The 21,205-nt window shown below is 47.9% G+C and overlaps 2 protein-coding genes across 3 annotated transcripts; one reads left to right on the top strand and one right to left on the bottom strand.

Annotated features, from left to right (window-relative positions):
• Positions 1–924: 924 nt before the first annotated feature.
• LOC117029872 (cytochrome b ascorbate-dependent protein 3) lies at positions 925–10,280 on the bottom strand. Of its 2 annotated transcripts, none has more exons than XM_033119141.1 (7): positions 9,933–10,280; positions 6,887–6,994; positions 5,468–5,666; positions 3,780–3,988; positions 3,006–3,160; positions 2,352–2,508; positions 925–1,709 (listed from the first exon to the last, which is right to left on the bottom strand). In XM_033119141.1, exons 3-7 carry the CDS (start codon positions 5,649–5,651, stop codon positions 1,686–1,688), a joined length of 729 nt encoding a protein of 242 aa, XP_032975032.1. In that variant the 5' UTR covers positions 5,652–5,666; positions 6,887–6,994; positions 9,933–10,280; the 3' UTR covers positions 925–1,685. The 2 variants fall into 2 exon arrangements, with proteins under 2 accessions (XP_032975032.1, XP_032975033.1); XM_033119142.1 differs by having other exon boundaries at positions 9,802–9,934.
• A 73-nt stretch (positions 10,281–10,353) lies between these two features.
• TMEM138 (transmembrane protein 138) lies at positions 10,354–15,850 on the top strand. The gene is made up of 5 exons (XM_033119143.1): positions 10,354–10,506; positions 12,120–12,387; positions 13,458–13,629; positions 14,787–14,862; positions 15,118–15,850. Exons 2-5 carry the CDS (start codon positions 12,260–12,262, stop codon positions 15,228–15,230), a joined length of 489 nt encoding a protein of 162 aa, XP_032975034.1. The 5' UTR covers positions 10,354–10,506; positions 12,120–12,259; the 3' UTR covers positions 15,231–15,850.
• Positions 15,851–21,205: the final 5,355 nt, after the last annotated feature.

Below are 21,205 nucleotides of genomic sequence, written 5' to 3'. Positions count from 1 at the left end.
ACATTTCCTTCCTCATGAGGCAACCAAGGGCTCAAAAGCCGTTCACTATTAAGGACATCCATGTACATCAGGAGCCCCATGCGACTCCAGGAAGACAATCGTGGATTTTTGGTGCCTTCTAGTTGCTAGTTTGCCACTCCCCGGGTCTCAGAGTCAGAACTGTCCTGAGGCTTTTACAAGTTTCCCAGAGCTCATTTAACAACAATGACATTTCAGCAGAGAAGGATTTGATTCTTAAAAATATGTTTAATGAAAATCAGTCTTCATAAACAGGTGAAATGCCTACGCATATGGAAGGAGGGGACTGGTCATGTGACCAAGGTGCCTGGCAGTCATCCCAGTGGCTTTGCAGGCTTCAGCCACTTAGGGAGGTTCCGTCTAAGCTGGCATCTGGCCATGTGGGGCTGGGGTGGCCAATCGGCCTCACTGCCACTGGCCAGGGAGTGAGCGCACTCTGAAGCCCAAGCGTCACGCTGCTTGGCATCTAAGCACAGCAGTGTGGCATCGGGACCCAGCAGGGTTCGTCTGGAGGGGGCAGGAAAAGCCACAGCGTCAATAGTCAATACCAACAGGTAGGAGAGGAGCCAGACTCCCCCCCCCCCCACCGGGTTCTCCCCCGAGAAGAGCGACAACTCTCACTCTGACACGACACACGACACGGGGCGGTGAGGCACTGGTGCTCAGCCCGAACTCCCTTGAAAGTGGCTGTGGCTCCCAGGCTCTGCTGGCACAATGCACCACAACTCTGGCATGTGTTGTGGGGGGGTCGGAGAGTGAAAATCAGCGGGGCAAGGGCCCTGCCAAGAGAGCGATTTGACTGCACCTGCCTGGGGAAAGGCAGGGCAGCCCCAAGCTGGCGCGGGAGAGGAAGTCTGAGGCACCCCTGCTACTCATCCCTGTTGGGACAGCTGGGGACAGGTTGTCTGTACTTGAGCGAGTGCATTACCAGAGTTCATAGGGCTGCCCAACAGTGACAGGCACGTAAGTCACAGGGACAGGCTGCGATCAAGGCACCAGCTGGAGCAGCAGCTGGAAGAGGTAGAGCCACACGGTCACAATGGATGCAGACACTGAGAGCAGTGACATGAAACAACAGCAGACAGCAGTCAGGGCCTCAGTTGTTCCTCTGCAGAAGCTGCCCTGCAACCATTCTCGTGTCTCCTTCCATCACCTCACAAGGGTCCTGCCCAGCCTCACGTCCAGGTGGGCAGGATGGAGGTCACAGCAGAAGAAGCCTGCCCATGGCGAGCCCCTAAATGAAACGCACAACTTCGTGGGAAAAGCTGACGGATACCACTCCCTCACTTCCCACATTACAGATTGCACTTGAGTCCCGGCTCATCTGAGCTGTCGGATTTCCTACCACATCCTGAGGGGTCTAAAGGGGAAATCAGCTTGACTTCAGATAGACAGCAGGAGCGGTGTGAGCAGTCAGGGCAAGGAGGGCCTGTATAAATGGGGACCTCAGAAGTCGATGCCAAGAAGGGGTGCAGAAGTCAAAGTTACCAAGAAAAGCGGTGGGCAGCAAGTTGGTGGAGAGAGCAGGCCCAATACGGAGTGAAGGAGAGGTTTGGGGCCAGAGCCCAAAGCAAGTCTGTTGCCAAAACCAGAGGGGAGCCCCAGGTAGATGAGAGCTGGGGAGTCCAGACCGCGCCACCGACTGCTCCTGGGAGCCCCTTCCCGCTTCACTCCCTTTCATGCATCAGGGGCTAGAAAGACAGGCAGACACACAGGGGTTAATGACATAATATCGAACAGCCCCTGACCTCCAGGAGTCACCAGGTCTGAGCTGTTCACGTAGACCCCCCCAAGCTGCAGAGCAGTCTCCGCTCAAGCCACCACACCTTTCAGGGAAGCCTCCAAGTCCCTCAGCCTGATGCACACCTCGTCCCACCCCATCTTGGCACTGGCCAAGAACAGGCGAAACCTGCCCATGCACTCAACTTGTCACGAAGCGCCTTCTAGATAGGCTCCCATCCCACTAGACCAGCCCCAAAGCTGGAGAAGTAGAAATGACACCACTCATCACGCTCAGGTCATTTCTTGGGGAAAGTAAGGCCACGCTTCCCCTCGTGAAAACACAGGAATTTGGGGAAGGGAATAACCCTGCCCTCTCCCAGCGGACAGGCCTCCAGGAATCTCTGAGCCTCAGCAGCCATCTGCTACGATGGCTGGGATGTGCTGGCCTGACATGGCGCTCCCCAACAGCTAACCTACCCCACCTTCCAGCTACTTGGTTTCCCACCGTGGTACTGGGTTGGTCTTCCCGGTAAGGCCCAGGCCTTTCCTGGGTGACCCTCCTCTCGACCCTGCCCTACCCCAACCTGGCACGGGAGACCAGGACCCCGTACCTGTCTTTCAGTCACGACCCCTGCCTCTGGACGTTTCCAGGACGAAGCCTGAAGGATGTAGAGCACGAGCAGCGCGAAGACCACCACCAGCATCCCTGTGCTGTTGGCAAAGACCGCCTCACCGGGCAGGCTGGAGTACGGCTTGGTGGCATTTTTCCTGGACATGATGAAACAAGGGCCCTTGAGAGACTTTCCTACCCGTTTCTGCCCAGTGGGAGAAATCAGTGCCACTGGGTCCTGGGTGAGAAAGCTCCCCAGGCCCAGCTGTGACTCAGACGGCTGACGTACTTTCTAAGTTCCTGCCACAACGAACATCTGCAAAATTCTTATTATCTATGAGGGAACTCTATGCCTCGGAACCCATTTGTAAGTGGCAATGACAACAGTATCGAAGTTGTGGGGCAATCAGCAGATTCGACTGAGGTGCTCAGAAGTTTCTGACAAACAGTAGGTGCTCAGTCCATTTGATGCTGGATAAACACCTGCTGACCGATTACCAATCTCAACCTAAAGAAAAACCGTTTCCTTCCAGGTCGGGAACGAGCCAACCCCAGCAGCCCCCTCCCTTGGCTGGGTTCTCTGATCAGAGGGCGCATCTTTTGAAGACCCTCTTCTATCCCCTCTACCTTAGAGTTGGGACCCCATACTACTCACAAACTGAAGAAAAGCTTCTCATTAATGCCGGAAATGACAGATGCAATGGCCAGAGACAGGATGGAGGCTCCAAAGAAGACATGGATGGGTTTAAGAAGTCTGCGCAGCCACACGGACGCCCAGGGCAGCAGGAAGACGGCAAAGCCCAGGAACCACTGTGGACACAGGGAGGAAGTGCCTGACCATACCAAAGGTGTCCCAGGTCACGCCTGCTACCTGTCAGCGAACCTTCGTCCTCCTTCCCCAATTCAAACCTCCCACCAGGCATTGCCCCAGCACCACACTGGGCTTCCTCAATGTGGTCTGTTTCTCTTACACAAACAATAACGTTTCATGAAATGCTTAACTACAACCCCACTCTCCTGCAAACCCAGCCATCCTTGTTTGTTTCCCTCCAGTCCTGGCTCATAAAACTCCTCCCTTATACAGCACTGACATCAGAATACGGAAACCACGTGTAGAATTACTTCTGGTTCACAGAAAGGTGGGAGTGGGGAAGGAGGAAAAGATGACTTAGAGTCAACGTGGCACATGCTATGACAAAGTTAGCGCAGAGCACTCTGGATGACAGTGGGCAGTGTGAGGGGGAAGAGCAGGAACCACCCGTCTCTTACAGCCCTTTAAACTGCCCATTCTATAGGATGTGCCCTGCAATGCCATCTCCAGGCAATGAGGAGCAGAGGGAATATTTATGCTTATGCAAGTGAAGCCCCAAGCAGAGCCCGTGGCTGCCATCCAGCAGTGGGAACCCAAGGGAGGGTAGAGAGCACCCACCTGGCAGGCGAAGAGGAAGACGGTGGTGATGCCCAGCCAGCTGTGCAGGGAGTAGAGGTTGGCGATATTTGCATGGTTGTGATATTTAAAGACGGCCACCAGCCCCAGCACGGTCAGGATGAAGGCCATCAGGTGCAGGGCTGCGTGGACAATTTTCCAGGGCAGCTTGGACCCCACCCACGATTGGGGCAGGCGGTACACCAGCGACGCTGCAGGAGAGAGCAGTCCCAGGGCTCAGCCTCTTCCCCTCATGCTCACCACACATTAAGGGAATTACCCTGACATGGTCCCACCGAGCCTCCCAATAGGGCAAGAAGGAAATGCTAGCACATTGGTATCAATTCCTCAGCGTCTTCTATCCTTGCGTCATTTCTGAGACAACAGTCAGCCGTGAAGGCGGGAGAGAAGGGACAGTGATAAAAGGGGAGGAGCAACTTTCTTGGATCTGCCCTTCTTTTTTCCTTTCTTTTCTTTTTTAAAGATTTTTATTATTAGGGAAGGGGAACAGGACTTTATTGGGGAACAGTGTGTACTTCCAGGACTTTTTCCAAGTCAAGTTGTTGTCCTTTCAATCTTAGTTGTGGAGGGCGCAGTTCAGCTCCAGGTCCAGTTGCCGTTGTTAGTTGCAGGGGGCGCTGCCCACCATCCCTTGCGGGAGTTGAGGAGTTGAACCGGCAACCTTGTGGTTGAGAGCCCACTGGCCCATGTGGGACTCGAACCAGCAGCCTTCAGCGTTAGGAGCACGGAGCTCCAACCGCCTGAGCCACCGGGCCGGCCCTTGGATCTGCCCTTCTATCATTACAATAGTAAAGGTAGTTTGTATGAAGTTTTGCAAGTTAAAAAGCAATGTCACATTCATTATTTCATCTAACTAAATTCTCACTGATAACTGAGGTTAGTTATCAAGAACATAGGCTGTAAGGTTAGATAACCTAGGCCCAAATCCTGACTCTGCTTCTTTGCTATTTGGCATCTTCTTTCTAAATCTGTTTCCTCATCTGTAGAATGGGGATAACAATAGAGCCCACCTCACGAGCTTCCTGTAAGAACAAAATGGGATGAGGTATCCGAAGTACACAGGGTAAGCTGTTACTATCAATGTCACCGTCATTCCAATTTTATAAGTGGGGACAATGAGGCTCTCCTGGGCCCCGAGGCCCAGGTCTGAATGCCAGGGGCAAGCACGGGTCTGGCAGAAGTAAGCACATCCCGTATGTAAGGACCCACGATGCCATGAGGCTTCCACCTCCTGCTCCCTACAGTAGGGTTGGCAAATTATAGCTCACAGGCCAAATCCAGCCCACCGCCTACTTCTGGGAACAAAGTTTTACTAGAACACAGCCATGCATGTATTTTCCTGTTGTCTACGGCTACTCTCACAATACAATAGCAGGCCTGAGTCACTGCAACACAGATCGTATAGCCTGCAAAGCCTCAAATATTTACTACCCGGTCGTTTATAGAAAAAGTTTGCCAACCCCTGCTCTAGTGTATCCATGAAGCTGCCCTTCTCAGATGCCCCCATTCTCACTACTTCTTCCAAATGACACCTGGGCGCAGAGACAGACCAACTCACCCAACCTCCATAGCCCTGAACCCAACAGTGACAAAGGCCAGCCCTGAGAGGGAGAGCGCGGGCCCACCAGGCCTGGGCTGGAGCACGTCTGCCCTGCCGCCCCCATACTCACCAGCACTGTAGAGCACCACCATCCCAGCAACCATGAGCACCGGGTGACAGTTGAACGTGAATATGGTGCCATCCCAGGCAAAGCCACCATGCCAGCTCTGCATCCAATAGACGGTGAAGAGGATGCACATCAAGCCCAGGGACGACAGTGTCAGGGCAGACAGGTAAAACCATCTCACCGCCATCCTGACCAGGCACCCCTAGAAGCAGCAGAAATCACACGTTCCTGCCGGCTCGGGTGCACCCCGCACGCCAGCTAAAGACCTTGCTCTCGGGCTGAAGGGTGGATACTTTTTGCTTCAGGTCCCCTGCCATCAGCCTGGGCATGACCCGATGAGGCCTTGGTGGCTGGGCGGGCCTGATGTCTGGTTAGGCACAGTGACTGAGGCCCCACTCCACACCTGGCAGTGCAGAGTGCAGCCAGCCAGGCCTGCGGCTGGCCCTGGAGAGGTGGCTCCTCCGCTGTGGCTCATGCCACGGCTCTGGGCCCAGAGCCCTGGGATTCATCGCCCCTCACAGGACCGGAATTACCTCCCCACAGAAATGAAGGCACAGGAATCAAAATCCAGGCGAGATCACACAAATGCCCAGGCCCTCGGTTCTAACTTCAGGAGGCAAAATCACAATCAACAAGGGCAGACACACTACTATTAGGCTGGCCGGGAGGAAGTCCTATGGGTTCCCGCTTCTACAGAAAAGTCCTTCCCCACAGAGGGACCTCTGTGGGGCGAATCCTCCCCCTGACAAGGTAAGATCAAGCCTTCACACCAGAGTCCCCACACTCTACACCTGAAATTGGGCGAGGGCCCTCAGCTGTCCCCAGGCCTGAGACTTGTGCTTTCTCTTCCTCTGGGGAAAGTCCAGAGGACAAAAGAGGAAGTAAGATCTCATGGTCTAGAAAGCAAGAGCTTACAGTACATCCGTCCTAATGTCGTCGACGGGCTCGTGGGACTGTGGTGAAATGATGTATAATGAAAGCAGTCTTACCACAGGCTAATTGATATAAATAAGACTTAAGCTCCGATGGCATCTCATTCGACGTTGAACGAAACAAAATTACTGACGACCTGCTCTACGTACTTTGAGATTTCTACATGTCCTTAATAAACGCAGAAACCAGCTCTGGTTTCAGACCTGGAGAATGCCCAGGCCCCTGAGCAGCTGTTCTTAGAAGCCAGGCCCGTGGGCGTGCGGGTGAGCGGCAAGTGCAGTCACAGGACTGACTGCCCCTGCTTTCAGCTAATGAGTAGGCAGCATGGGTTCAGCTCTCCAGGCACTTACAACAGTCCAGGGACTCACACCAAGAAGGTGACACTGTGGCTGCCTGGAGTTGAGGTCCGTTGATCTGAACCAGCTAACGGAAAGAAGAGGCCCCTAAAATAGCCAAGAGCTCCCAGAGATAAAACACTTGATTCCTTACCTTTAGACCTGGTGGCAGGCTGATGGAGTGGTAGCCTGGGCGCTAACTCTTATGAAGTGAGGTACCTTGAGCAAGTCACTTAACATCTGTATGACTCGGTCCGCTCATCTGGAAGAAAAGCATGGCAGTAAGAATATAATTTACTGAAAGGCAGCTATGAACCGACACTGTACTGGAACCTTACACGCATGATCCCATTTTCTCTTGACAACTCTGTGAAGCGTTATCATCCCCATTTCTGATAAGGAAACTAAGGCTCAGGAAGGTTAAGTAGCTAGCATTAGAACCCAGTGAGTGGACGGGGAGTTCCAAACCCTTATCTGTTTGGCTTCAAGGCCCGTGTTTTTCCCTCGACCACAGGTTGTCATAAGGTCAAGTGAGAAAATGTATGTAAGGACATTGTGTGAGTCAAGTATTATACTTTTCTTCGTATTGTCACAGCATTTCATCCTATTAACAAAAACCTGACGCTCATGGCCCCCGTGCCTGCCCAGGCCTCTAAACAGCCCTGATTCCATGCCATGCCATCTCTCTCTGTGCCAGGGGTCCACCTAACCAGAACAGACACTGAGCTCTCACAAGGTGGTCCAGGTTGGCAATAATCTCTGAGGAAGGATCATCTAAGGTCAGGGGTTTGGGGGGGACAAGCTTCCATGGGGCTGGAAGGAGAAAATCATGCCACCAGCTTCCTAGAAGCTTTGTGATTTAACGATTGAGCTCAGAGATTTGCTACCCAGCCTGAGCTGTCCCTAGTTCCTGGAAGAACAGAGGAAGTTTCAGTCACCCCCCCAGTGAAGTTTTATGTCAGCATGAAGGTCAGTAGGCTCTATCCACCAAACAATATCTACTTTCAGTTTTTCCTTTGTTAAAGGGAGAAAGTAAATATAATCCAAAAGGGACTGTATTCACCCTCCCCCCCAACCCCTCCGCCCAGTACATCCTTCCTAATGTCAGGAAGAGGTCCTGGATTACTGCTCTGGGACAGACTTGGAATAGACAATGGGCACTTTCCTAACAGAGGGCTGCAATGTTATACTGCTCACAGTATACAGAGCCTTCCCTCTGCCTGAAATACAGCAAAAGCAGAGAAAAAGGAAGAAAGCAGTGAAAATTGCTACTATCTTCTAATATCTGCTAACATCCAAATGCTAATATCTTCTCATTTACTCTACGACAGCAGGCTGTGCTATGATTTCAGAATATGCCTACTACGCTGTAGTCTCCTTTTCTACCCTCACTTTGTGGAGCCCTATTCTAAGATAGAAGTCTGCACTCTTCTGTGAAGGGCCACAATGGTAAATATTATACTTTAGGCTTTGTGACACATGGTCTGAGTCACAACTATGTCAACTCTGCTGATATAGTGCAAGAGCAATTATAGACAACACCTTCACAAATGAACACAGCTGTGTTCCAGAACTTTATTTATAGACACTGAAATTTCAGTTTCATATCATTTTCATGTCACAAAATATCACTTTTCATTTTCAATTGCTTAAAAATGTAAAAATCGGGTCGGCCCAGTGGCTCAGGCGGTTGGAGCTCCGTGCTCCTAACGCCGAAGGCTGCTGGTTTGATTCCCACATGGGCCAGTGGGCTCTCAACCACAAGGTTGCCAGTTCAATTCCTCGACTCCTGCAAGGGATGGTGGGCTATGCCCCCTGCAACTAACAACGGCAACTGGACGTGGAGCTGAACTGTGCCTCCACAACTAAGACTGAAAGGACAACAACTTGACTTGGAAAAAGTCCTGGAAGCACACACTGTTCCCCAATAAAGTCCTGTTCCCCCCCTTCCTCAATAAAATCTTTAAAAAAAAAAAAAAGTAAAAACCATGCAAGCGAGCTAGATTCGGTCTGTGGGTTATAGTTTGTTGACCCTGATCTAAGGGGTCCACTCTCCAACATAATACCCTCGTGAATCCCTCTGCAGAAGGGATTCTCCCAAGCTACATGGAAACAGATCGGGCCCTGGGGTAAGAAATGGGGACAGGCAAACCTCAGAGATATTGCGGATTTGGTTCCAGACCACCACAGTAAAGCAAGTGTCACAACAAAGTCAGTTGTTATCCTTTTGCTGGTGGAGGGTCCTGCCTTCATTAGTAAAAAACTCAAAAGCGGTGAAGCGCAGTAAAGCAAGGTGCAATAAAGGGAGGTATGCCTGTATTTCCCATTCAGCCCTTAGTCTGAGGAAAAGGCTCTATTTCAAACTCTTACAACTTTTATATTTTAGAACTACAGATAGATGAAGAAACAGAAAGAAAAGTCATTTTGTTGCTCTCTGGTCCCAAATGAATGATGGGAGCTTTAGGAATCCCGAAACTTAGGACTCTCGTCCTAAACTCTTATTTTACAGATTAAAAATGCTGGGGCTCAAAGAAAGGCTGTGACTTGGCCAAGGCGAGTAGCAGAGCTGGTACAGGAATCGAAGTTCACTTCCCCTCAGCTCCAAGGACCCCTCACTTCCAAGCGCAGCTTCTGTAAAGTCAGTTCTTAGAGGAGTGAGGGGCCCTAAATTCCAGTCAGGAGGTAGATAAGCAGACTTCCTTAGCACTAGCATTATTACAGACTCGCCTTCGGACTCTGCTCTGGTCTGGCTCAGGTGTCGGGGAGAACCGTTTCAGGAGCCCCAGGGCACATCCCTGACTCCTCTGCCTGGGACCAAGGAGGTCCCAGCTAACCTTGGGTGAAAATTAAGGCGGGGGGGCTCTGCCTGCTGACTGCGACTTCTGAAGAGCTTTCGTCCCTTCACAACCACCACGCTCGCGGTGGAAGGAATCGCACGGAGAGCCGCGTTCATTTCCTAAAAGAGAAAACTGAGGCCGGGGGAGGGGTCGCGAGAGTGCGAAGCGAGGTAGCAGCGGAGCGAGCACTCGAACCCAGGTCCTTGAACTCCCGGCCCAGGCTATTTCTCACCCCCGAACCACAGTGGGATGCAGTTGGGTTTGGGGTCTCCAAGACCCGCCTCTCGCCACCCGGCGCCCGCCGCCGTTCCCGAGACTCCTAGGGAATGAAGTCCAGGGACTCCAACGAACACCAGAACGCACCTGCCACCGCCGCCCTAAATGTGCAGGCTGGACCACCTCGCCCTTTTATAAGCTCGCAACACTTCCGGTTGCGCGCGCGGCTGCCTGGGAAATGAAGTCCGGACCGCTGGGTCTTCTGCTTCCAATGCGCCAAGCCGCCGACCCCAACTCCACTTCCATCGCGAGCAATTTCCCCTCAAGCCCCGGGTTCTAGGGGCCAGCAACGCCGTCAAGGGTCGGCCCTGTCCCTCATCCCCCATCCCGTGGAAGAGGAAATGTTCGGGCCGACACGAGGCCTCTCGCGAAGGGCTGGCCCTCTGCAAGGCTACGCGCGGCCCAGGCAGGACTTGGGCAGCGGCTGCGAGGGCCAGAAGACGGGGGCGGCGACGTCGGGAAGGCTCGGGGAGGGACGGGCCCAAGAAAGCGGGGGGTCTCAAACGTGGGGTCCGGGCTGCCCATAGAGCCCGGAGAGAAAGCTGAAGACTAGCGGGCAGCACGGCGCAGACGGAACCCGCCTCGCTACTTCCGGAACTTAAAATCGGTTTCCGGAAGCCGGAACGGGTGTCCCCATGACAACCGACGTTGAGGCTTTGAGGTGAGAGTGCTTGATGAGGAGTAGGTAATGTGTGCAGAAGTCGGAATTTTTGTTGTTATTGCTTTGGTTTTGGTTTCTTGCCAAGGCAGCCCCATTTTAAAGTAGATTGGGAAGGGTGAGGAAAACTGCCCTGGAGACAAAGGGAACCCGGCAGGTAGCGGTGGGTAAACGGAACACTGCTTCACCACCTTGCGAAATACCGCTGCCCTAAACTCGAGGAGATGCTGGTCCTTCCCGTAGAGTGCGGTGGGCCGTTCTACATAACGGATTCTCACAACAGCCCTCTGGTGACCTGTGAAGTAGCGGTTAGGACCACGGGCTTGGAGGTCATAGCTAGTGAATCCTGGCTCTGCCCACCCGCGACCTGAAGGGATGACTTGAACTCTGACCCTGTGCCCTTGCCTTTAAAATTGGGATAATTTTCCCCCACTTGGCAGAGTAGTTGCGAGGATTAGAGGAAAGTATCTCGGTTTACAAGTTTATCACGGTGCTGGTATGTAGGTGATCGCTATCAGTATTATTTGATGAATGAGGAAACTAGGCTGAGAAACCACGTTCATACATCCACCAAAGTGCGACTTCTTCACCAGGTGAAGTGGGCAAGGTTTCTTAACCTCTAGAGCTTCTGTGTAAAATGGGAATTATATACATAATATAACAGGTACTTCTTAAGATGGCTGTAGGATTAAATAAAGTAATAAATATGAAAAGTTTGTAAATTGTACAACATTTTACAGATGTTAATTTCAATGTCTAACACTTCAAAGCATTTTGAAATTTGTTTATAAATTTAATCCAGCTGGAGGGGGGGTCACAGGACACCCCCAGAGCAACTTCTGGGTCTTGAAGTACATGGAAATAAAGGGCCCATGTCCCTTTATCTGGTGCCACTGTATTGCTACCATAACCTTAAACATAAACTTTTTCAGGAGAGCACTATTTTCTCTCAGCTTTTTCTGCCGACATCACTTCCCACTTCTCCTATGCCAACATTTTCCCTGCCTCGTTACGTACATACCAACCTGTCAGTTATGTAAGAGGCAGCTTTGTGCTGTAGTTAAGAGCACAGACTCTAGACTCAAACTGCCTAGATCTGAATCCCAGTTCTGCCACTTATTAGCGATGTGACCTTGGACAAATTATTTCACCTCTCTGGACCTCAATTGTCCCATCTGTAAAATGGGGAAAGTAATAGTATATCTTCTACCTCATGAGGTTATTGTGAGATTTAAATAATGTCAGTGCTTTGAATAGTCCCCGGCACATTGTATTATAAATGATATATAAAGGTTTGCTGTTGCAATTAGTATTAGAATTAGAATTATTACATGATCAGACAGTCACTCTTTGTAGTACCCCTAGACTCCTTTGGAGTCAAACGTAGTTAGAAAGAGCTCTGTGTTTAGAAGTTTCCAGGCATGGAGAAAGGTTTGAGGGTAAGGGTCCCTAGGAGTGACTAGCTGGGGTTTTTTGTTGCTGTTGGTTTGGTTCGTTGATGTATCCCAAGCACCTAGAATGGTGCCTGGCAAATAGTAAGTAGGTCCTCAGTAAATGTTTATTGTATTAATGAATTTCTAACCACCTTTTTTTTTTTTTTTTTTTTGCCTCAACAGGCCCTTATCTTAGAGCAAGGGAAACAGCTCTGACTCTGAGGAACTAGACACTTCTCTCTCGGTGCTGGGGAAAAAGCCAGGAGCTGTTTTCTGGGGAACTGTGGGATGTGCCCTTGGCGGCCCAAGAGAGCAAAAGGAAGATGCTCCAGACCAGTAACTATAGCCTGGTGCTCTCCCTGCAGTTCCTGCTGCTGTCCTATGACCTCTTTGTCAATTCCTTCTCGGAGCTACTCCGAATGGCTCCCGTCATCCAGCTGGTGCTCTTCATGTGAGTTCAGTGGGTGGGGCTGGAGAGCTGAACCCACGCACTTTGAAGGCCCTGGCAATCGTGATTTAACATTTTAGAGTTATTAATAGAGAAATATCAGTGAGAAAAAATTTCACATTGTCCTAAGTACTCCATGGTACATACCCATGTTCCATGTCTGGTTTTTATATACATCTGACAAGGGTTTGGGACATGGGGAGCAGTTCACATAGAAAATGAGGGTCAGACTGCTGCCCCAGTCATTTCCTACATCTGCAAGTAAAGCTACTGTCATACATGAGGATTATACAATAGCAGGTTAAAAGCAGGTTAAAAGGGTAATCATATTAATAACATATATGAATTCCATAAGATGGAAGCTGTTGGCATTTTCCTTCACAATGATTTATAGATTTCATGAGGCATGTTCCAAACAGAAAACCACAGTCTTAGATACGGTTTTCCTTCATTCAACAAGTATTCACTGGCCTGCCAGTGACAGTGTTCTAGTTGCAGTGGTAAATCTGACAAGTTCCTGCTGTCATGGGGTTTCCATTCTAGTGGAGATAATGAATACATTTTTTTTTAAAAAAAGGTCATTTCAAATAGTACTAAATGTCATACAATGGATATAAAGTAGCAGGGCTATAAAGGGATATAAAGGGAGGGCTACTTTAGATAGCGGGGCTAAAGTCTTTCTGGAAAGGGGACAATTGAACTGAGATTTGAATGGCACTAAGGCACCAGCCATGCACAGATTAGGGAAAGGGCACTGTTGTCTTGTTAGATGTAAATGATAGGACCAGGTTATGCGACAGATGGGGCTGGCATTTTCTGGACATAGGGAGGAAATTAACTTCCCCTCACAAGTTCTAGGAGGTTTGTTAAGAGTGTCAGAGCAGGAAAGCCTTGTCTGTGGACTGCAACTCAACTGATGGGCCCAAAGCCCATGCTCCCTCTGGGGAAGTTTCAGAGGACTATATCCCAGGGAAGGACAGACCTCATGGTGTCCCTTAGACTTTAGGACTTAGGCCAGCTCTTGGGTCCTTACTCAGGCCTCCGTTTGGCTGTACTTTGTTTTATGTCTGCAGCATCCAGGATATTGCGGTCCTCTTCAACATCATCATCATTTTCCTCATGTTCTTCAACACCTTCGTCTTCCAGGCTGGCCTGGTCAACGTCCTGTTCCGTAAGTTCAAAGGGACCATCATCCTGACAGCTACGTACTTCGCCCTCAGCATCTCCCTTCATGTCTGGGTCATGGTAAGAGTGCAGCTCTGAATTTTTGAATCCATAAAGGACTAGATATATCTTTTCTCTGGGAACCAGCATCATTATTTTACATCTCACAGAATCCTTGATGAGAAAAGGTGAAACAAATGTGGTCTGGCCTGGAGCCAAGTAAGTATGTGGGAGTTTCATAGGGCACTTTGCCCACTCTTATGTTTGAAGAACAGCCTTATCCAAGAATCAAGGGACACTTCTGGAACATTCAAATCATCTTTGCTCCAAACAGGTCTGCCTGGGCTAAAACAGGAAGTTGAATCTGTTTCATTAGCTTTTTGGGAAGGTGGGTGTTAATCCAGGGTATTCTTAGGCATCAGTGTCCCAGGGGAAATAGCCAAGTAAGAGGGCTGCTTGCCTTTTAGTGCTTCATGCCCTCTGCTGCGGCCCATCACTTACACGAGGAGAACCAACCTCCAAGATGCCTCCCTTTGGTTCTGAGATAGGCCTCCGAGCAGATCCAGTTTTCATGTTTCAGAATTCTTCTGCTTCGCAAATTCTTCCATCTCTTTGGGTATCTCACGTGAGTCTTCAGTACTCATTTTGATGGAACACGTTGACACCTTAGGGCTCTCTGGTCATTCCTGTACTAAAAGCATCTTCTCAGACTGAACCTTCTATTGGGTTGCCCTTGTGATTCCACGGAGAGAAGCAGAGGTTTCAGGAAACAAGCAGAGCATTGCTGAAGTCTCTAGGTGCTTCCCGAGGAAAATTGTCTCTGCTCTGGTTCCTGGAGCCAGACTAGGTCCTGGCTTTGTGCTATAAAGTCGTTAATCTGATTAAACCCCAAGCCTTTGTCTGACAGGAGCTGAGCCTGAGATTTTCAAGGCAAGACAGTGACTGGCTGAACTTCTGAGAGGATGTGTATCATTTCTCCTTGGCCAAGGCTGTAGAGTGAAAGGGAATAAATAGCTTAGTTCAAACTTCCTCCATCAGGGTTAAAAGGATATTCCCTTTGCAGCAAAATGATCTTCAGGTACCTCTGAGAAGCACGACTTGGGGCTGTGGAAAGAAAGAGGGTGAGATTAGCCTGATTTTTAAACCAGGTGGCATCTGCGCAGCTAACCAAGTGGGAGACGTCAGGGCCTTACAGAGCCATTACGTAACACCTTCCTGTCTACTCATGTCTTCTTCAGAACTTACGCTGGAAAGACTCGAACCGCTTTGTCTGGACAGATGGACTTCAAACGCTCTTTGTATTCCAGAGACTAGGTAAGGACTAGAGAACCTCAGGCCTCACTTTGGTCCCACCTCTGGCTCTGGCAGTGAGGGCCTTGAGCCTGGCTTGCTGGCATGGGCTGGGTGGAACAGCCACACCAAGAGCAGGCGAGGATACTGCCCTCTGCTGTTGTTGGGAGTCACTGGGAAGGCATGAGGCAGGGCCCCCCAGCCTCCTTAGGTTATGCTCATACCTCAAACGAGTACTCGGAGCATCTCTGAGGCTTCCTCTCTGCTCATTACCCACAGCGGCAGTGTTATACTATTACCTGTACAAACGGACAGCGGTGAGACTGGGCGACCCTCGTTTCTACCAGGACTCTCTCTGGCTGCGCAAGGAGTTCATGCAAGTCCGAAGGTGACTGCTTTGTGCCACACTGATGGATGCCTTTCCTTCCTGACAGAAGCCACATCTGCAGGGGGCGTGCTGGGCCCCATGCACAGGAAGCAGCTTGACTTTCCTAGGACAGGCTCCGGCCAGTTGTGTTCAGCAGCCAAAAAGGAAGATCCTCCCTCTTGCAAATTTAAGTGTTCCCTATACAGACTGCAGTACATACATAATCCCTTCCTGGCTCTTACCTCAGTTCTGTCCCCCCTTCCTCACGGGCTCTGTGGCATTACCCTTGGGGAGCTCCCCCTTAGCCTGGTACAGGAGGAGCTCCCAGCACCTGCTTTCTTTGCAGTACACACGGATGACCGAACGATACAAAGAGGGATATTTCTGTGCTCCTGACTGATCACACACTTGACATTTAGATTTTGTACCCACGGCATTTTTTTTAACATTTTATAAACAGGAAATAAATTGAATTCGTTTCCATAAATGGTGGAGTCTATTTGTCTAGCTGTCTCTCTTCATGATTACGAGGCATGCCAGGGCCTAGCCTTGGCATCTCCTTGGTCTAGTGGGCAGATGGAGCTGCAGAGCAAGTACAGATATTTATTGAATACCATTACGAGTACTGAGATATTTTTGCAAAAATTCAAGATATAATCTGATGCCCCATCCCCACCCCTGGAGTTCTAGACTTCTGTGCTTTATTCAGACTCCGTCCCCATGTCAGAGCCCTAAACTGTCCCCAGAAGAGTCAAAATAAAAATGTTCCTTAGCCTGTTTTGGCAAAAGAGCAGTTTTAAATGCATGTGCCCATAGCATCAGTTTTCTATTGCCAGAATAATGTGTAACAAAGCACCACCAGACTTCAGTGGCATATGACAATAAACAGGTACGTGGCTCTTGAGTCTTGGGGTTCAGGGGATTTCTGCTGGGCTTGCTCATGTGTCTGTGGTCAGCTGTGGGTCAGCCAGGCAGCTGGGATGATCTTGGGATCCTTGGCTCTTGGCTAACCGAGGCTGGCCTCAGCTGGAATGACTGAGCTGCTCAGCCCTGGTTCATATGACACGTCCGTGACTAGCCTGGGTCTGTGCACATGACAGTGGCCCAGGAGCAGGACAACAAGCACCAGTGTGTAATCCCATTTCAAGCCTCTGCTTGTATTGTCTTAGACTCCCATTGGGCAAAGCAGGTCATGTGACTACACCCAGTGTCAGCGTGGGGAAGCACCACAAAGTTTCCTGGCAAAAGGCACGGGTACCGGGAGGCCCATTACTTGTCAGTCTGCCCCACCGGAAAGCTGCTCTATAAAACTTGTTATTCAGAGACACTTGAGCACAGGCGTTGGCAAACTTTTTCTATGAAGGGCCAGATAATAAATATTTCAGATTTTGAGGGCCATCTGATCTCTGTTGCAACTACTCAACTCGACATGACAGTATGAAAGCAGCCACAGATGATAAGTAGATGAATGAACACAGCTGTGTTCCAATAAAATTGTTTTAGGACACTGACATTTGAATTTCATATTTTCATGTGTCATAATTTTCTTTTCAATGATATAACTATGTAAATCTATTCTTAGCTTCAGGATACAAAGCTAAGCTAATTCCAGCCAAGGCACAAAAACAAGCTAGATTTGCCCCATGCCTCAGTATGTTGACCCATGGTTTAGAAGCCTAAAATAAAGTTCTGGGGAAAGAGAGACTATAGGTAATCAGCTGTGCTGTCAAGATTTTAACAGACATTTAAAAAGAAAAGTACAATGTTTAAATGGAACGCCGAAGGCCCCATATCCTATCATCGGCACAAGTGATCTAAAACGTCCTAACAAAGTCACCATCTACCCTACCCCTACCATACCCATACCTTCATTTGTAAAAAAATAAAAAATAAATAAAAAGACAATTAATAGCCCAATTTTGAATCTTCACAGAAGCTCTCACAGGAGTACTGTAATCTTCTTTGCTCATTATAATCCCTGAAAGACAGGCAATTTTCTGTGCCCCCAACTGAGTCAGGGCTACAATGTTCTCCGCTGTCTTTGCAGCTAATGAGTACAACCAAATGCCTGTTTCCTCACAGTATTTATGGCACTCTGTGGCCCTATGAGTCTCTGAGATGTGTGTGTATGTACATTTTCCTTAATAGTTAATACATTCACATTGTACAAAATTCAAGTTATAAAAAGATTTATGAGTTAATCTCCCCACTACTGAATCTCACAGCCACTGAGTGCCTTCTGCCTCCCCTCCTTGCCACTCCAAGTATATACTTCTTACAGACAATGTAATACTTCAGACACATTACCAAAAAAATTAGCATAATCCTACCCCACTCATTTATTTCAAATCCTCGAATACAGTCAGTCCTCCGTATTCACCGGTTCTGCATTCACAGGTTCAACCAACTGTGGATCAAAAATATTCAGAAAGAAATATGTTACATTGTTGCCTAACTACATTGTACTATGTAGTTAGGTCTAAAATGGTTGTCTGTACTGAAGGCGTACAGATTTTTTTTGGTCAAAATTCCTAAACAATACAGTGTAACTATTTACATGGTATTAGATATTATAAGTAATCTAGAGATGATCTAAAGTATATGGGAAGATTGTGTAAATTATATGCAAATACTATGCATTTTACATAATCCCCAGCCTAGGGCTGACTGTCGATGTATATTTTATACGAAGTTGTGATTAGGGGGAATATGCCATAAAACAGTTTGCTTTTATTATCATTTAGCAGTAGGAATATGCTTTTAAGATATATAAATTGATCCCTTGGGTAGAGTCCCTTTCAAAGTTCAGAGGAAGGAAACAAACACTTTAAAAGTGCTTAGAGACTTGGTAGGATACAGTTGCCTCTGGGTCAATGCTCCAGGCGGGACTTGAAAACCAAGATAAAATATAAATACCATCTTTTTACGTCAGAGAATTGCTGAAGTAAAAGCAGGTTGGAGGGCATACAATTCTAAAGGAGGAACATCCTAACAGGGTGAGCTGACAATTTGCAGCAGCTTTTTCCCTGGGGCATTTGCTGATTCTGGATTTGAGCAAGAGGCTAAGAATCCAAGCATTGCCCAGGGGGTTGCAGGTGGGGAACAGAGCTTTATGGTCTCATACATTGGAGGAACAGAGTTGGGAACCAGAGGAGCTTTAAACACAGAACTCATTTTCTTCTCAAGATGTTTACCAAATTCTGAAGCTGTGTAGGGACAGAGGCTATAAAAAGCTAAGCCTCAAATCTCTGAAAAGCAAAATGGAATTGTAGGAATGGTGCTGATGATTAGAATTCAGGACCTGCCAGGGGTGTGGAGACTCATGAACACACAGAACTTTCAGTTGGAAGCTCAGGAGGGCCCCTTTTTAGAAACAAGATGAAACAGTTTAACCGAGGCTTATCAAAATCTCAGTGCAGCTTCAAACCATCTAGTCCCTGAGTGGATAAAGATGATCAGACTCCATTCCGTCTGCCTAGCAGAAGCAAGAGTGGAAAAAAAAATAAATCTAGAAAGACTACAACTTCTTATATACAATTTCCGAATCTAATAAAAATCACTAGCAAGTCAAGAGATAGGTCCACGTTATTTAAAATTAGAGTAAAAGTAGAAAATAGAAACAGGTGATCCAAATATTGGAGAAAGCAGACAAGGAGTTTAAAGTGTGATTGATGTGCTCAAGAAATAGAAGGGAATATGCAGGAATTAGATAAAATACTTAAAATTTACCTAGGGACTTCTAATAATGGCTGCATTACATCCTATGGGAATGAGCCCTCCACAAATAACCACTGTAAAATCTGGACGTAATACAAAAATACCCCAGCTACTTGAAGACACTGGAGCATGAAGCGAAGCAAAAGTTTGATGGAAGTCCACACTCAACAAGAGGAGGATCCTGCAAAGTTCCCCATTTTTTGTTGTTTCTAATTTGGTAGCAGGCAGGCAAAGTGGTATGTAGGATATGCTGATGGAAAATCACAGCACCAGATTACTGAGCCAGGACAACTCATGCCACTGGAGAGAAGGCTGAGAATCTCAGAAAGGAAAGAGCCAGAGAGGGTGGGATCCCCAAAGTCTGTGTGCCTGCATCTCTGCCCAAGTTCTGGAACACACGTGCAATTCAGCCTCAAGGTAACTCAGCTAAAGACAAGATATAAACTCAGACTGGAGCTGCCATCCAATAAGTGGTTTGCGTTGTGTATCCAACCAAGCTAACTGCCTGATAAAATGTTAAGTTGGTGCAAAAGTATTTGTGGGTTAAAAGGTTAAAAATAATTGCAATTACTTTTGCACCAACCTAATAAAGGAACCTTCACTCTTGGGAGACAAATAATAGGAACCAGAGTCTCCACAATTTATCTTCAAAACTGGCACTAACACTGAGGTGATCCCGATATTGGTGTTAACAGACAGGATGTTAAGACAGCCGTGAAAATATGTTCTCAGTGAATAAAAAGATAGGCAACCTCAGTGTAAAAACAAATGACTTTGGAAAAACAGAAACCCCGGAAATAAAAATTACAATAGCTGAACAATTTTAAATGGATGGATTTAACACCAAAAGAGGAGATAATAGAACAAGTCAAGACCAATAGAAATTATCCAAGCTGGAGAACAGAGGGGAAAAAAGATTTTGAAAAAGTCTCATGACTAGTTAAATAATATCAGTCTAACATACATGTAATTGGAGTCTTAGAAAGCAAAGAGAACAAATAGGGCAGAAAAAAGTATTTGAAGAAACAATAGCCACAAGTTTGATGAAAGACAGAAATTCACAGATTTAAGACACTCCACAAACCCACCTTGATAAACAAAGAAAGGCCACACATAGGCACATCATTGTCAAATTATTGAAAGCTAAAGATGAAGAGCAAATCTTGAAAGCAGCAAGAGAAAAACAACACACCACACACACAGAGGGACAACAATTAACAGCTGACTTCTCACTAGAAAGCAGAGGCCGTAAGAGAGTAAAACAACACCTGTAAAATGCTAAAAGAAAAAGGTCAACTCAGAATTCTATATTCACCAAAAATATACTTCAAGAATGAAGTTGAAATAAAGACATTTCAGATAAAAGAAAACTAAAACTCAGTTGCCAACAATCCTACACTATAAGAAATGCTAAAGGGATTCTTTGACTTGAAAGGAAATGATAAGAGATCGAAATTCAGATCCTCAGAAAGGAATGGAGCACATCAGAAATCATATCTGGGTAAATATAAAGACTATTTTTAATTTTTTCTTTTTCTCCTATTAGTAATGTCTTTATAATACATATGAATGTAGAATCCAAATTTTTTTCAAGTACACAGAAAACTGACCATATATATCATATGCTGGGCCATAAAACAATTCTCACCAAACTTAAAAATAAACTTAAATAAATGTAAAAGGATAAAGAGTATGTTCTTTGACAACAGAATTGAGAAATCGGTAACAATAAAATAGCTAGATGGTTCAGTCTAGATCCCACCAGGAGACAAACTACACAGTAATTTAAACATGGCACATTTAATACAAAGAATCATTAAATTATTATGAGAGGAACTACAAGATGTACTCTAAAAAGGTACACGAGGGCTGAGGGAGAGTACCTGAGAAGGACAAACTTGGCAGGGTCCACTACCCCAAGGCTGGGGTTCAGACCTCACTGTAGCCGACGGGGTGGTGGACAAGTTCGCTGGTCTGCCAGGCAGTTGCCAGGCAAGAAACAGCCTTCTGGGAGGCAGGCAAACACAGGCTGCTGGGCAGGTGCGCAGGAGTGTAGAGACACCACCTACAGGCACCAGGCCCAGAGCACACACTCCCCACATCAAGACTCTCCAGGGCACAGGTGAGCCAAGGCGTGTGGGCAGGGGTACCAAGAGAGCTGGAGTGCCCTGTGTGCATGACACCTGGAGCGTGTGATGTCCACACAGGGTACGGAGGGCTATGGGAATCAACCCTCTGGGGAGAAGAGCCAAGGTTGATGAGCAGACACTGGGGGGAGCTGGG

The sequence above is a fragment of the Rhinolophus ferrumequinum genome, chromosome 11, assembly GCF_004115265.2.
Source record: "Rhinolophus ferrumequinum isolate MPI-CBG mRhiFer1 chromosome 11, mRhiFer1_v1.p, whole genome shotgun sequence".
NCBI lineage: Eukaryota > Metazoa > Chordata > Mammalia > Chiroptera > Rhinolophidae > Rhinolophus > Rhinolophus ferrumequinum.
Note: the sequence above shows the minus strand (reverse complement) of the source record. Positions and strands in the feature narration are given on the sequence as shown.

Coding starts and splice junctions, on each gene's coding strand:
- LOC117029872 (XM_033119141.1), bottom strand. CDS start 5,651: ATGGCGGTGAGATGGTTTTACCTGTCTGCCCTGACACTGTCGTCCCTG. Junction 3,989..5,467: donor GGTGGTGCTCTACAGTGCTG/GTGAGTATGGGG, acceptor TCTCTCCTGCAG/CGTCGCTGGTGTACCGCCTG. Junction 1,710..2,351: donor GGGTCGTGACTGAAAGACAG/GTACGGGGTCCT, acceptor CTGTCTTTCTAG/CCCCTGATGCATGAAAGGGA.
- TMEM138 (XM_033119143.1), top strand. CDS start 12,260: ATGCTCCAGACCAGTAACTATAGCCTGGTGCTCTCCCTGCAGTTCCTG. Junction 12,388..13,457: donor ATCCAGCTGGTGCTCTTCAT/GTGAGTTCAGTG, acceptor TTATGTCTGCAG/CATCCAGGATATTGCGGTCC. Junction 14,863..15,117: donor CTTTGTATTCCAGAGACTAG/GTAAGGACTAGA, acceptor CATTACCCACAG/CGGCAGTGTTATACTATTAC.